The sequence below is a fragment of the Panthera leo genome, chromosome B3 (genome assembly GCF_018350215.1).
Source record: "Panthera leo isolate Ple1 chromosome B3, P.leo_Ple1_pat1.1, whole genome shotgun sequence".
Classification (NCBI taxonomy): Eukaryota; Metazoa; Chordata; class Mammalia; order Carnivora; family Felidae; genus Panthera; species Panthera leo.
In genome coordinates, this window is record NC_056684.1 from 708413 (window position 1) to 724077 (window position 15665).

At 63.3% G+C, this 15665-nt stretch overlaps 1 protein-coding gene across 7 annotated transcripts in view; it reads right to left on the reverse strand.

Annotated features, from left to right (window-relative positions):
- Positions 1 to 15665, reverse strand: part of RASGRF1 (Ras protein specific guanine nucleotide releasing factor 1) — a 103423-nt gene that overhangs the window by 12015 nt on the left and 75743 nt on the right. For all 7 annotated transcript variants that reach the window (XM_042940776.1, XM_042940778.1, XM_042940779.1 and 4 more), the window contains 8 exons: positions 13298 to 13671; positions 11352 to 11477; positions 9866 to 10036; positions 9249 to 9355; positions 8877 to 8989; positions 7059 to 7119; positions 3910 to 4013; positions 2699 to 2783 (listed from right to left, as the gene is read on the reverse strand). In XM_042940776.1, the coding sequence (XP_042796710.1) occupies positions 2699 to 2783; positions 3910 to 4013; positions 7059 to 7119; positions 8877 to 8989; positions 9249 to 9355; positions 9866 to 10036; positions 11352 to 11477; positions 13298 to 13671 (1141 nt within the window). The remainder of the gene's footprint in view (positions 1 to 2698; positions 2784 to 3909; positions 4014 to 7058; positions 7120 to 8876; positions 8990 to 9248; positions 9356 to 9865; positions 10037 to 11351; positions 11478 to 13297; positions 13672 to 15665) is intronic.

Sequence of the window (15665 nt, forward strand, 5' to 3'; positions counted from 1 at the left end):
CCAAAAGGATACACTGGAAAACTACCAGGACAACTAACAGAGCTCACGAGGGTGGCTGGTTAAACACTCGACACGTAATAACGAGTTTTCCTATACACTGGCAATACCAACTAGAAAACACCATGGAAAATATTCTCAAAATTCCAAGGGAAATGTGTAAACTACCTAAGAACTTAAATATCTGAGGATTTCCGAAGACGCTGCATGAAAACAATTGACCAAAGGTCATAAAAGGTTTGGATTACGAAGAACAAGATCCAATTCCCAAAGGAGAATATAAATACGCCATTTTTCTAAACTAATACGTGACTTCAACGTGACCCAATAAAACACACAATGAGAGCTCTCTTGAGGGCCTGACAAAGTGATCGCACGGTTCGCCTGGAAGAATAAGGAGGAGCCCAGCTCCGAGACCGTCTCCCCCACACGGCTGGGGCTTGGAGGGGACCCACACCTTGTGTCATCACTGGGCTCACATATAAAGTGGCAGAGGTCCCCCTGCCCTCAGTGAACACACACACACACACACACACACACACGCACAAATCAGATGTGGGCGGGACCTGGGGAGTCAGGGAGCAAGAAACACACAGAGCTGGGGCAGCAGCTGGCTCACCCTGTGCTCTTCTCTGAAACTTCCTATGAATTTATAATTATTTAAAAAAAGTAAAAAAGAAGACTACTTGTTACAAACAATTAAGAAAAGGACATGTGCAGGTGAATGAAAACTGTAGGCCTTTACTGCCAAGAAATCTTCTCAAATATAATTTCTGAAGGATGTATGTCCAAAGGATGGCTTGGAAAACTATTTAAGAATGGAAAACCACTGAAGAGAATTAGGGAGGAACGAAAACATGAAATAGTACATATGTTGTAACTCTTGAAAACAATTTTAAGATTTACTAATTTTGAGAGAGAAAGAGAAAGAGAGAGGGATAGAGATAGAAAGAGAGAGCAGGGGAGGGGCAGAGAGAGGGAGACACAGAATCCGAAGCAGCTCCAGGCTCCGAGCTGTCAGCACAGAGCCCGACGTGCATCTCGAACCCACGAGCCACGAGATCATGACCTGAGCTGAAGTCGGACGCTTAACCAACTGAGCTGCCCAGGTGCCCCAAGTTATACTAATTTTTTAAAGGAATACCTCTGTGAAACCTTCCAGAAAATAGAAAAAAAAAAAAGAGAGTATCTCACAACGTACTCTATGAAGCCAGTATAACCTTGATGCCAAAAGCAGATGCAGATGACACGAGAAGGAAAATCACACATCCACCTGTCTGCCGTGCCACGACCAGGTTAGGTCTGTCCCCGGAACGAAATGAAGGGCGAACATTAGAGAAAAATCTGTAACCGTCGTTCACCACATCAACAGTTTAAAGGAGGTAAGCCATGACCATCTCAATAGATGCGCGCAATTTTGATAACATTCAGTACCGATCTGTGGCAAATACCATCAGCAAACAAGAAAAGAATTTCTTTAACTTGATAAAGAAACAAACATTATCCTCGACGGGGAAAAATGAGAAGCTTTCTCTTCAGAACCAACACCAAGATTCACCATCGATGTTTGCACTCAAGTCTGCCGCAAGGGGGCCGCGGGCAGCAGGGGTGCCCCCCACTCTGCCCTCGCCCTGATCCCGGAGAGCCTGGTCAGTGCCGCTCAGTAAGACAACGGTGTGGGAAGCTGCAGACCCAGCCGGGGAGAGATCTAGAAACAGCCACGGGCCGTGATGGTCACCACCACGGAGGTGCACATTCTGTGTCTGAGGGACAGGGCGGATTCTAAGAGAGATGGCCAGACGCCAGGTGGTGATGAGGGCGGCCCTCGGAGGCAGGCTGTCTTGCCGTGTGATGTTGGGGATGAAACTGACCCCCCTTGGGCCTCAGTTTCCCCACTCACAAAGTGAGAATAACAGGGGTAAATGAGACCATGCTTGCAAAGCCCTGGGCACAGTGCCTGGCATGCCGCACACGGGCAGCAAACACTGGTTTCATGCCCCGCCCTTGGCTCACTTCGGTCCTGGGCGCACACGGGAGCCGGGGGGAGGGCGAGGGGCCGGGTTTTGCCACCCGGGGCTGCCGCGCGTTCCCAGGACCTGCCCACCTGCTTCGCGCACTGTCTCTAGCTGGACGTGTGGCCTGGGTTCTGTCTGTTGCTGGGTGCCCTACGGGGGTCCTGACCCCAAGCTGCAGCGTGGCCGTGTCTCTCTTTTCCTCCCGCTGCCGCAGACCCTCCCTGATGCGGGTGTTGACCAGGGAGCCTGGCCAGGAGGTCAGGACTAGTGGAATCGTGTGCAGCTCCTTCCTCAAGGGCCTTCCCTTGGGGGGATGACTCAGCTCAGGGGAACTTAGAGGCCAACGCAGGTGCCCTCGGGGCTCTTTCCAGGCTGGGTGCAAGGGCCTGTGGTTCAGGGGCTGGGGCAGGGCTGCGTGCTGGGGGAGGACTTTTCCTTGCCTCCCAGACATGACTCAGGAGCCCCCAGGGCAAGGGCCCTGAGAGCCCGGCTTTCCTTAGACCAACGTGGGGGTAACAGCCCCCATCCTTTAGGGCTCGTGGGGTCACGATGCACACAAACCGCAGACGGTCAGGCGCTAGCCTCGCGGGGAACCTGTCCTCCACCTGGCACCCTGAGGGGCCTGCGGAAGGAAAACCCGGGACAGAAGGGCACCGCCTCCCCCCCACCCCCTCCACCGTACTCACGTCGTTGAAATGCTTCGTGGTTTTCATGATATATGGGGTCCGCTCATTCTTCTCTAGCTTCATCCAGCCTTGTCCAAAGAACTCCCTGAGGGAAGGAAGGACACCGGGCGGGTGAGGTTTGCACGGATGATGGTGTTGCCTTCTCTGCCTTTGGAGGCTCTAATTTCTCAGGGAGTAACTTTCTGTACAGCCCCGGAGAGGACAGGACACTGGGCTCGCGGCCTCAGTCCCCTCATCTGTGAAACGGGATCAGTGACTATTTTGTTCACGGGGCTGTCGTGAGGCCGACACGAGGAGAGAAGTGGGAGCGAGCGCGTGGTCACAGCTGAGTCCGCTCTGCGCCCTGCTTGTGACGGAGAACTCGTATCTCCGCGTGCCTGTGCAGAAGCTGTCTGCAGGACAGGGACAGAGGCGCAACACGGGCCGAGTGGAAGGACAGAGGGGCCTGCAGGCCAAGCCGGCTGTGTGTTCCGGGACGGCGACCTCACGGGCCCCCCCACACGGCCCGAGCCTCCCAGGGAAGCTCTGGGCTTGGCTGTGACCGTGGGGGACCCGGGCAGGGCGCCGTGGGCAGGAGGGGAGTGAGCTGTGTTTCAGGAATCTGCTTCTCCTCCCACAGGGAGCCTTTCGGGAGTGACACCTGCTTCGCATCCGGGGTAAGAGGCGGGTTCCCACCCTCCATGCTCGCGAGCGAGGGCCTTGGGGAGTTTCAGGCGGGGCCGCCTTTCTGGAAAGCAGGGACCAGAAGCCTCAGACCCAGAGACGCCAATCTCGGGAAGCTCTTCTCGGGCCCTTGGCAGGAACTCACGGCAACAGTGACTCACAAGGAGGTTTGCCCCCAGTTCAGACATAAACGTGAAAACTGAAAACCAGGGCAGGCGCACCAGACCACGGGGCTGTCCCCACGCTCTGCTCCCAGGGGGGGAGCACACACACACTCCTTTCCCAGACCTGCAGAGTAGGAATGCGGAGTCGGAGATGCTTTTGGAGAAGCACGCACGTGTGTGTGCGCGCAGCTCACAGTAAGGTGGGCCCTTGGGGCCGGCAAAGAGGACCCTCCCTCGTGCCTGCCGACACACGCATTTACACATTTCTGTTCCTCCTGCGGAGAATTCACGCGGCTCTGGGAGCCTCCTGCGCGTGTTCCCGGGGCACAGCCAAAGCCGACTCCCGGGGAGGAGGAGGGAGGGCCCGCACCCGCACCCACTCACTCGTAAGGGATCTTCTTGAAGACGAGGTGGTCCAGCAAGGTCAGCTGCTCGGCGATCTCCAGGGCTGAGTGGTTTTCAAAGGGCTCTGCCTTCACGCCTTCTGCCTGAGGGAGCAAGTCCTGAGTCAGGCCCTTCCCGATTTCTGGCCACTTCCCCGCTGTGACCCCTGGTGAGCGGGTGGCTGGCGGGTGCAGGGAGGGAGAGGAGGAAAGGGCAAAGGGAGCCGGGACCTCGCGGTGCCCCGAGTGTGCACCCGTGCTCCTGAGTCACTGCTTCCCCTGCAACGGGTCCACCTTGCCCCAGAGCATGAATGAGACAAGAGGCTCCTGAGGATCACGACTGGGTCACTGGCTGGGCCTGGGGCCTGTGACCTCCCAGCGACCCGTCTCCTCCTTCAGATTCTGTCTGGACCCATACCCGCTTCTGTAACCTTTCCTTTTAAAACTCATCAGCAGGTGTGGACTCACAGGTGTGACAGTCTCCTGGGGCAGTGTTCCTGTCCTGGGCCCAGAAGGTGGCTGTCTGGCCTTTGTCTTGGGCTTCTCATGTCTCTGGGGGCTTCCATGGACACTACCCTTACAGGTGCCACCACCTGGGCCCCTTGGCCACGGGAAACACTTGCGAGGGGTCCAAGGTCCCCGTGGCAGGGATTTGATAAGAGGTGGACATGGGGAGGCCTCATGGAAGGTCTGCTGGCTCCGGGGGCGCGGTGGCAGTGGAAGGGAGGGGAGGGAGTCTGCTGGCCTTGGGAGGGGCCTGTGTCCACCGGCAGAAGAACCAGCAGCAAGGATCACCCCGACCTCCAACTAGGCCGCGTGGGACGAAGGGGCCAGCTACTCTCCCCAGGGGCCCCCGGGGCTGGGCTGAGCCCCCCAGAGCTGCACTCATCACAAGGGCATGGGGTCCATCCCGTTTCAAGGGGGGGAAGCCATCCCTGCGAGACAGTCTCCCTCCCTCCCTCTTTCCCACTCCCTGAGCAGCGTCACTGAGGGTCACACTGCCAGGTCCTTGCCAGACACTGGGACAGAAGGACCAGAGACCCAGGACCAGGCAGAGACAGAATGCAGGGAGGCAGAGGAACTCACTCTCTCGTCTGCGTGTGCACGTGTGTGTGCGTGTGCACGTGTGCGTGCTGGGGCAGCCACGCGTCCCCCTGGCACAGTCACCCCAGGCCAGAAGCCTGTGTGCGGGAGTGTGGGGACATGAAGCCATCAGGGATGACAAGTCCTCAGGAAGGCAGTGGGGACTCGGGGACAGCAGCCGCAGATGCCACCCAGGGTGCGGTGTTTTGGGGGAAGGACCCTCATGTGGGGGAGCCCCCGGCAGGCAGGTGGGCAGCCCAGCCCACTTCCGAAGGCCCAGGATAGCTGACCCATCAGGGCTGAGGGCCAGTGGCTGGCCTCCGCCGGGGAGAGGCCTGTGGGGGTCGGCCCAGGGGCAGAGAGACTTGGCCAGAAGATTTGCTCAGCAAGTGCACCCTGTTCCCTCTTGGTCACCTAGGAAAGAAGGGGACCCTGAACCAGAGCTCAGACCTCCACCTTCCTCCACCTGTCACGGGGCCTGTCAAAGTTTCACTGCAAAAGTCCTTGGGCTCTCTGGTGAGGCCATGGGGGCCTCGTCCACACAGACTGCGCCCCCACAGGCTCTCAGGGCACTGGGAGCAAGTCAGGGCGGGGCTGAGGGCGGCTCAGCGGTGCTCTGTTCCCAAGAGCTGCAGGCTGCTCGCCGGGAACAAGGGCTCTCCCGCTCCTGAAGGCAAACATTCTGGTCCGGTGGGAAACAGGACGAGTGCGGTCTAGCCCCTGCAGAGAGGCGCCAGGGAGGAGCCAGTGTCTCCCAGGGTTCACCCAGCATCCTGGCCCCAAGGGTCAATCTGGTGACTGTACATGAACAACTTCCCTGCCCAGGGGCACCAGCCGGAGTGTGCTCGGGGGGCAGGACGTGGGCCCCATGTAGGCAGGTGCTCTCCCATGGGGGCCTCACCCATGCCCAGGGCCTGGAGTCAGGAGGGGGGGGGGTAGCAGTGGGCCCAGAGCCCCGAGTCCTGAGTCCCCACACTGAGTGCAGAAAGCACAGGAGGTCAGTCAGCCGGTTTGAGAGGTGAGGCAGCATGGGGGGGGGAGTGCTGCCTCTACCTGAGGGGGCGGTGAAAACCAGTCTGCCTTGAGCTTCCTTGGCCACCGTCGTGGCAGGGGCCCAGGACTCTGGGGTGGCTCACAGTGGCATGCTGGGGGGCACACGGGGCACATCCCTGACCCGGAGAAGGCAGTGGGCCCGGCCAGGCCCTGGGAGCACGCGAGACCATCATTCCCCTCCACGGCGTGGGACACCGTCAGCCCCCTACTCCTTGTGGGCAGCACCGAGCTCCCCTGGGCTCCCCCGTTTCCGGGCAGGGCGAGTTGCACCTGCCTCTCAGGGATGAGGCGGTGAGGTGTGTGAACCAGCGCCCACTTTGGAGTTCCCTCTGAGCGGACACCGTGACCTCGGGTGAGGCCCGTCACCTCCCCCACCCTCAGCCGCCTCGTCGTGAACGCGGTGAGGATGCGAACTCGCTGCCGTAGGGAAGAGCACCTCGCGTCTCAGTCTAGCACGCACCGACCACTGCCTGACCTCTGACCTGCCCCCTCCAGGGACAGGTGAGCAGAGAAGGAGCTGAGGGGCTGGGGCGGGGGCAGAGGTGAAGAGAGGAGGGGCGGGAGTGTCACGGGCCGAATTTCCTCCCTCCGAAACAGAGGTGCTGCTAACCCCTGGCATCTGGGACGCGACCTCATTTGGACACAAGGTCTTCGTAGATGTGCCCGGGTGAGATGAGGACACGGGGTGGGGGACTGATCCAACAGCACTGGCATCTGTAAGAGGGAGCAGTGTGGACACAGGGACAGACGTGTGGAGGAAAGACAGGGAGGAGGCAGGCATCAGAGAGAGACCCACGGCCACAAGCCGAGGACTGTGGGGCCACCAGGAGCTGGAAGAGGCGGGAAGGACCGTCCCCCGGGCCCCAGCCGCCACCTTCCTCGCGGGCTCCTGGCCCCCAGCACTCTGAGAACTGGTCTCTGCTGCCCCGAGTCATCTGCCTGTGTGCTCTGGGACGCCCGCCCTGGGGAGCCGGCACAGGACGGGACTGGGCGCCATCAGGGGGCCCGGCTCACCATCTGTGTGATCTCCTCCAGCGTGACCTGGTTGTCACCCGGGTCGTCCTGGGTCAGAGTCCTAGGGGGCGAGACAGCACGGTTAGCCCCGTGCGGCCCCTACCCCCCTCACCTCTAGGGCGCCCCACCCCATCGCCACGGGGTGAGCGCCCCGTAGACCCCCCACTTTACCCCTCCCCCCGCCTCTGCTCTGTGGTTCCTGTGCCGTGAGCCCACCATGCCACAACCTCCCCGATGGCCTGTCCTCCAGGACTCCGTTGTCTGACCCTCCCGGGCTCCGTCAGCCCCAGGCCCCTGTGCTCTCAGCCCCCGGTGTCCTGGTGTTGGGAAGGCTGCGGGCCACCCCCGGCCAGGAGCCCGAGGGCGGGGTGGTATCTGATGTGTCCACCCCACAGCTCTGGCCCCGGCCCCGGCCCAGGGCGGGCCTGCAGCCAGGCTCTCGCGGAGAGCCGTGGAATGACAGGATGAACGTGGGGAAGGAGCTCCGGGCCCCGAGGACAGAGCAGGCAGGAGAGCTGCGGAGCCCTTTGGACGGAGGGACAGAGGCGGCCGGGGATGGCGGAGTGGGCATCGGGCCCTGGTGGGGAGCCAGGGTGGATCGAGTCAGGCCTAAGTGCTTTGTTCCCACCGTGACGGCATTGTGACCGCCGGGGGCAGAGGATGACGCCAGGGACCCGCGGGCCGTGGGCAGACAGACTCGGACCGACTGGATGTCCGCCCCACAGAAGGCATTTTACGTAAACTTCTAGCCCGGGAGGCCATCGCACGGAGAACGTGTGGCCTGTGCACGTGCCATTCCCAGCAGGGCCGCCGACGCCGGCCAGGTCATCTCGCCGCACCCGAGGCGGAGGGGGCTCTGGTCGGCGGGCTCAGGGGCCCAGCGCACTCCCACGCAGAAGAGAGACCAAGAGCCTGGGGGCCGACTGCGCGGGTGTGGGTGACACGGGTGCAGGTGTGGTGTAGGTGCGGATGCGGGTGCAGGGGCTGCTGAGGGTGAGAGAAGCCTGAAAGACCCTGTGGGACTTCAAACCCCGGGAAGCGACGGCACGGCCCCGGGCAAGCAAGGTGGATGGTGTGGGAGGAGGAGGGCAGGAGACTCCGGCCTCAGGCAAGTGGCTGCAAGTGGGGATCAGAGACCGAGCTCAGGCAGACAAGGCAGGAAGTGGGGAGGAGGAACCTGACCCTGAGCCCTGAGCCCTGGCCCCCGGGCAGGGCTGGGGGTGGACCAGGTCAGCCAGACGAGCAGCATGACACCCACCGGTGACCTGCAGAAGTGATAGCGTGACCTCACCCCTGCCTCACCACAGCCCTCGGAGTGCGTGCTGCTCACCCATTTTACAGGAAGGAAAGGAGGCCGAGGGAGGGGTCCGTCCGAGGCCACAGCGAGTCACCGGCTTCGCCGGCTCAGACAGGCTGCCTGACTCCCGACTGCCCAGCAGGAGAGGCCGGCGGTTGGGGGGGGGGGGGGGGGCGTGAGGGCAAAATTCTGTTTGACCTTGACTAAGACTTCACAGCCTTGTGCCCCCAGGGGCTGCCGTAAAAGGGAGCTCAGACCAGACAGGACTTGGCAGGTGTGGATGCAGAGCAGCCTGGCTCCTGCCACAAGGGGATCCCGGGCCTGGCGGGAGAGGGGGGCAAGGACACACGGACCCCGGGTGGCCTGGATGCAGAAGCAGGGTGCCTCCCCCCCTGGCAGCCCAAGGATGCTCCCCTGCACACCGGACGGAGGCCACCGCGCCCGGGAAGGGCCCCGCCCAGCCCCCCACCCCCCGCCGGCCGCATGCAGGCGGTGCTCGGCTGGGGCCGCGACCGCCCTACCTGATGATGTTGGCCGCGGCCTTCCTCTCCTGGGTCAGGAGCTCGGGGTCGTGCATGACCTCCTCCAGGAAGCTGATCACCTTGCCTCTGAGCTCATTGTTGGTCTCAAAGTCCTGTGGGGGGAGACGGGCCACGGCGCTGGCCACTGCTCTAGCGCTGCCCTGCCGTGGCCCCTGACCAGCCCGAGCTGTGTTTCTGCCCCGTCTCCCTTTTCCCTGGAGGCTGCACCCCGGGGCCGGGACCCTGGGGTGCAGACCGACTTGGTATCCCTGCTGCAGACAGAGGTGGGGCGACCCAGGTCCCCGTCCCCTGGTGTCCCTGCTGCCCTCCCCGCTGCTCGCAGAGGCCAGTGCCGGGGCCCCCCTCCCCCACCTGAGAGTGTTTGGAGACCCAGTGGCGGAGCACGTTCAGGACCCGGTTGGTGGCCGCTCTGCGGATCACAAACTCCTTGTCTCCGTTCCGCTGGTCGGGGGGAAACCCTGGTGGCAGGCGTGACGGAGGGTCAGAGGGGACGTGAGGACGAGACGCACACCTTGGCTCTCGTCTGGGTTCAACAGCCACGTGTGGCTAAGCCAGGCCGCTCTGTGGCTGGTGGGTGGACGGCGTGGGGGCAGGGGCAGGAAGACACCGAACAACCCGCCCGGGTTTGTGGCCAGTGAGACTGGAGCCCACGCAGTCTCAGTGGATACAGGGCACACACCCACCTCTGCCCGGGCTGCCGGAAGCTCTGATCTCCCGGCCGCGCTCCACCTCTGCCACGGGACCAGTGCCGTGAGGGTGGGGGGGCGGGTTCCCACGGGCATCGGCTTTACTGGGTCCAAGTCTCCCAGGGGGCGGGGCCAGATGGGCGGAGCCAGGGCCCTCCGAGCCGGGAGCCAGGAGGGTCGGCACCAGCCAAGGCCCCGGGGCGGCGAGCTGCGCACAGGCAAAGGGGGACAGCTCCCGGGGCCGTGGTGGCCACTGCTGCCCCCAGAGCCGCCCCCACGCACCTGCGCTGGCCAGGGACATCCTGCGGTACTTGTCTTTGCTTGGGGCGCCCTCGTTGGCTCCCGCCGTTGCTATGGCAAAGGCAGAGGCCGCGGACAGGGCACTGCGGCTGTTGTCCAGTTCCCGACACGAGGTCATGACCACCCCGTTGTTGTAGGAAAAGAGGGGGAACTCTGTGGAGGGAAGAAGGCCAGTCCTCAGCCTTTGCCGGTCCGGCTCTCGGCGGTTAGAAAACCAGGGTCCCCAGCCGGAGCAGCCTCGGGACGGGCAGGCTGCCTTCACGGCCCCCGAGCAGGTGCTGGTGGGGGTGCGGCTGCTGACATCCCCCAAGGAGAGGGCAGGCCACCCTCAGGGCCGGCTTGGGGCGGGAAAGGCCCCGCCAGCTGCCCGGCCCTCCTCTCTGCTGCTCTGTCACCTCGTAGGCTCAGCAGGGCCCAGGCCGCTGGAGGACTGTGTCGTGAGCGTTCTCACCCTCGCAGGCTATTTGGGATGAACGCGTCACCCGTCCCAAGTCTGACGTCAGTCGTTCATACTGACGGGCTCACTGGTGGGGTGCGGCGAGCCCCGAGCTCTGAGTCCTTGCCCTGCCAGCTGTGTGGCCTCGGTGAACTGCTTAACCTCTCTGGGTCTCAGTGATCTCCGGACAATAAGGCCATTAGTCCCTACTTCAAACAGCGGTCAAGGGTAGAGGAGAGAACGCGTCCAAGTCTGTGGTTTTAGGTGAGATGCTATGTGTGTGCCAGCGAAACTTGGCACTCAGGTTTTAGCCACGACAGCAGCAACCGTGACTCTGGAAACTGCTCCAGGTCTCGGGACGGCACCCCGTCTTTGGGATAGAGCACGGAGCTCCTGCCCTGCGGGGCACATGCTTTATCTCGAAAACTCAAAGCTTATTTCTGAGATGTGCGCTCTGGCGAATCTGCTGGGGCCGTGGCGTCCACGACCCGGTGGCTCCGAGACTCGGGGGAGGCCCGGACGGTTGGGGTGCTCGGGGCTCAGGCTCACCCCATGGCAGGGCTGGAGGCGGGAGGGGAGGCGAAGCGGGAGTGCCTCGTGGGCAGTGCCTCATGGCGACGGGAGGCCCTTGGGATCGTGGGTCCTTGAGGCTCGGGCGGGGGCGGTCACACCTGCGGGGACTCTGCTCCCTCGTCCGGTAACTGGGCACGACCTCGCTGCACGAGGCTGCCCGACCGCGACAGGACCCGGCCCGCGGCTCGGCCGACACCCGAACCCGGGTCCCCCGCGAACGCACCGGTGCCGGCCCCTCCTGCCCGCCTGTGTCAGGGTGACCGTGCAGACGGGGAGGAGCAGCCCGTGTCCCCGCCCTGCAGTGGCCCCGGGGGCTGCGACACGGCGGCCGGCACTCGGGTCGTGTGTCTCGTGGAGAGGAGGCCCGCTCGCTGTGCCCGGCGTGACCTGCCGTCCCCTCCCCGCCTGGGCCGCTCGTCCCCCGGAAGCCGTCCGTGGCTCCGGAATGCTCAACTGTACCTGAGGGATTTTTGCTTTTGACCGACTTTGGCGTCGTTGGGGATTTGGTCGGCGACGCCTCCGTGTCCCCGTCCTCACTCTGGTCCTCGTCGTTATCTGACTCTTCCCTCACGGAGACTTCTGAGCCTGGGGAGAGGGGGGACGAGGCCGCGTTTCTCCCACAGTCGTCCACCATCAGCTTCGGGCCTCCAGGCACCAAAGCGGAGCCGCGCAGGTCTGCATTTACCCGCCGAGGACCTTTCCTTACGCCAGCGGGGTCGCGGGTCTCCACCGTGGCCTTCCGAGTGGGCTTCTCAGAGCCTGACACCCACGCCCGGGGGCCTCACGACGGTGCCGGTGCTGACCCGGAGGTCAGGGTGGGCCCGGCGGGTCGCCCCGTTAACATGCTCCAGGGGGATGCCCCGTGGCTGGTCACGGACCACGCCGAGCATCGAGGTGCCGTGTCCCAGCCTTGTGCGCGTGCGTGTGTGTGCATGTGCGTGAGCACACGTGTGTGCGTGTGAAGCATCTTGGGGACGCCATCCGCCCTGCGTTGCCCAGAAAGCCCTGCTTGGCCCCTGTCGTCCCACGCCTTTGGTCACTATCAAAGCGTCCCGGTTTGGTGCGAAGTTCGTCTCCCAAGACTCAGGGCGCTCCAGGGTTACACACTTTGGGGAAAAGGGATGAAGTGTATTAAAGTCCAGCTGAGGAACAGCCATCGCGGTAAGTACCCTCGCCTCTCTGGTCCTCGGTCTCCCCAGCTGCGGTGAGCGAGACCTTGGAGGGGAGGGGAGGCCCTGGAGACGCCGAGTCAGCTACAGACCCTAAGAAAACGTCCACACACACACACACACACACACACAGACACTTCAGTACACACTTAGGTTCTGGGGCCCCTCCGTCACTGGTCAGGAATGAGATCACCTTTCAGGACTGTTTTATGTTAAGTTTCCAAATGCGAGAGGCCTGAACTCACTGAGGGTTGATGTCAGATGGTCACCCTGTCCTCTGCCCCCACAGGATGGCATCTGGGGCTTTCCAGCGGGCTGTCCCTCGGTTACAGACCTCCGGACGCACCCATCAGCCATTTACTGTACGTATCACGGTAAACGTCACTTGGTGACCGAGCCTTCCGGGAGCTTCCCTCCCCAGCTGTGTCCCTGCCGGGGCCGCTCCCTGCCTCCCCCTTCTTGATGCACAGGAGAGGAATCCGGACCCCCCTCAGCGTCTTTCTCAAAGGCCCCTTCCTCGGGGCCTAGGGACCGGCCAGCCCAGGGGTGTGCGCGTGCATGCCTGTTTTATGTTAAATTTCCAAATGTCACAGGCACAAACGTGCTCACCAAGATAGTGCTGGGGGCGCTGAGCTGAACCGGACCAGCCACCCAAACAGATGCCTTCCAGAATGGTCCGGAGGGCTCTAAGAAGAAGGGGCTGCCAGCCTGTGCCCCTGGTCTCTGTGCTGCCCCCACACCCAGCGTCCCAGCTGTGCTGGGCTCAGGCTGTTCCTGAGCACACAATGCTTTTCCTCGCTTAGTCCTGTCCACTGCATCCCCTTGCCTAGACCGTGCCCCCTCCTCCCGGTCAAAGTCTAGACATCGTGGGCCTTCCAGAAGGCCTTCTCTGACTCTCCAGACGGCGTCCCCAGCCCACTCCCTGTGCCCCTCGAATATCTCTCCAGCACAACACATCAGGTGCACACATCTCTGCGTGGGGTCCTGTTCCTCAGCTCGCTGTGGACCCCAGGGGACGGGAGCCGGGTCCGGTGACTCCTTCCTTACTGGGCCCTGATGGAGGCCCGAGATCCGGGACCCGCCCGCAGACAGACAGACGCAGGATGAAGCCACGCCCTGGGGGGTTTCTGCCCGCCTGTCTGCCGGCTTCCTCCTGCCCAGACTCTGCCCGCCTCCAGTATCTGGCCGGGACCCCCAAGTCCCTCCCGCCCTGGGGGAGCCCGCACGTCCACTCACTCTGCTTGCTGAGAGCCGAGGGCTCTTCGGGCTTCTCAGCGGCCGTGTCGCCTTCATCCGGAATCTTGTTGGCGAAGCCGCTGGACACGTAGAGCTTGCTGGTGTCCAGCGAGGCCTTGCTGAAGGGCGACACGGCCGAGTACAGGCTGCTGTAGCCATTGGGGTTGCAGCTGAGGGCGGCCAGGTCCAGGGCCTTGCCACCCGTGATGATGGGGATGTTCAGGGACAGCTTCCGCCGGCGGCCGGGCGACGACGTCTTGGCGATGGACAGGGGGGGCGGCGAGGAGAACTTGCGCGTGGCACGCGGGGACTTGGGGGGGTCGCCGTACAGAAGCTTGCTGTTCTGGCCGCTGGCAAACAAGAGCTCCAGGGACCTGGGCAGGCGGGGGACGGAAGCAGACGGTCAGAGTGGGCCCGGTTGCCTTCCTAGGTCTGGGGTCTCCCGGCCTCCGGGGCGCCCGGCACCTCTCTTCTGGGGACACTCCTCCCAGAACCACCTACGAGGTGCTGAAATGGCGGGACACACCCTGGGACGTCACGATTTCAAGGGAGGAGAAGGGAGGGACAGATAGACGCTGCCGGGCAGGGGACAGTGTCGTCTTGGGGATGATAAGTCGCTGGTACAACTCCCGGTGCTGGTTCGGACGGAGGGACGGGCCTGACGCACATTCCTGACTTGTGTTGGCAGGATTTAAGCCCCCGGGAGCACCCACGCCAGGATCACCAGGAGCGGAATCGAGGGTGCCAGACCCTGCCGGCCTTGGGACGCCACTCAGCTCTGGCCTGAGCTCTGGTGGCTCCCAACAACTTTGCCCCGATTCGGTGCTCAAGTCTGCCCCAGGCGAGCCCCAGCCCGTGAACGTGCGTGTGCCCTCCGCCTAAAACTTCTCAGTATTTTTGTGGGGGGCACACAGCGTTGGGACACACCCTTGCTGTTCTCGCTCCTTGTTCTGAGGAAAACCCTTCCTCTTCCCACTCCTTGGCCGTGTGTGTCCTTTGGCTGAGGCCCCCAGAGGCGAAGCCAGTTTCGGGAGACCCCCTCGGGACCCCTGACACCCGGGCCAATCCCCCGAGCAGGTGCACTTGCACGGACACGGGCCAAGGGGCGGTGTGACGAAACGGGCCGTGGACAGATATGCGCGTGTGCAAGCGTCCCGTCTCGCGGTCTGGGCAGGGGTGTGCACTTCCATGGCACGGTGGGTCTACGGGCGCCCCTCGCGCCTTCCCGCCAGTCACCAGCAGGGTCTGAGGCGAGGCGCTGTCCACCAGGGCCTGGTGACCCCTCGTGCTCCGACCTCACCCTCACACGGGTCCTGAGGGGGTTAGGGATGGAGAGGCTGAGGCTCAGAGACAGGATGAGGCTCCAAACCCCGTGTGCTCTGTGCCCCACCAGGGCGTTCGGCCAGCCTTGGGGCAAACCCGGGGCAGGACGTGGAAAGCGGGTCTCCCAGCAATCCTGGTCGCGCCTCTACGCCTCAGGGCCAGGCTGGAAGCGGGTGACACACGCGTGGAACGTATCTGCTCTGTGCTCTGCACAGGACAGACCTCCGGGCCCCCAGGAACGACCTCCTCAGCTCGTGGACGTGTCCCAGCCTGGACGGGGTGGCTTGTCCGGCTTTCCCGGGGCCCCTGGAAGCTGACTGCTGGGGTTCCGGAAGTTCAGAGTGGAGAGGCGAGCCCAGCCCTGAGGGCAGGGGCAGGTGGTCAGTGAGGAGGGTGAGGGCAGCACGGGCACTGGGGCCGCGGGTGCTCTCTGGGAGGTCGGCTGCCCTGGCGGCAGACGTGTGGGGTGGCGGGGGGATGGGTAGGGCCTCCAGGCCTCACAGCCCCTCCTCACGTCCTGGGCTCTCATTTGGGACCGGCTGGGCCTCCCGGTGGCCCTGGGAAGTTGGTGGGACACAGAACCTCCCCAGAGTTGAGGCTCTGGCCCCAAGTGTCACCCAGGGGGTGAGGGGCATTCAGAGGGACCTGCTGGTCCCTCCCATTTCCTGACGGGTCCCCCTGAACCAGTGAGGTCCCTCAGGGGCCCGGGTCCGGTTCCTGAACTTGGTCTACGGCAGGGCAGGCCCATCACTCTGCCTCGGTTTCCCTGTGTTGCATGAAGACTGCTAACTACCTTCCCCACGCACCCCCTTCTGGGCCGCAGGCACACTGGGGTCGCCCCTGGCCGCGCCCTGCCCAGTACTGCCCCGGACCGGTAACCGTTTGGCGACACGGGAGTGGAGGTTTCCGTTCAGCTAAGAGGCCGGGTGTCCAGCAGCAGGACCGGTCTGCCCGTCAGCGAAGCCCCGTGACCGCGGTTCCGAGGCCGGCTCTTCCGGCAAGGGCTGACCCTGTGACCCAGGCTGTGCCTGCCCTCAGGGTCCTC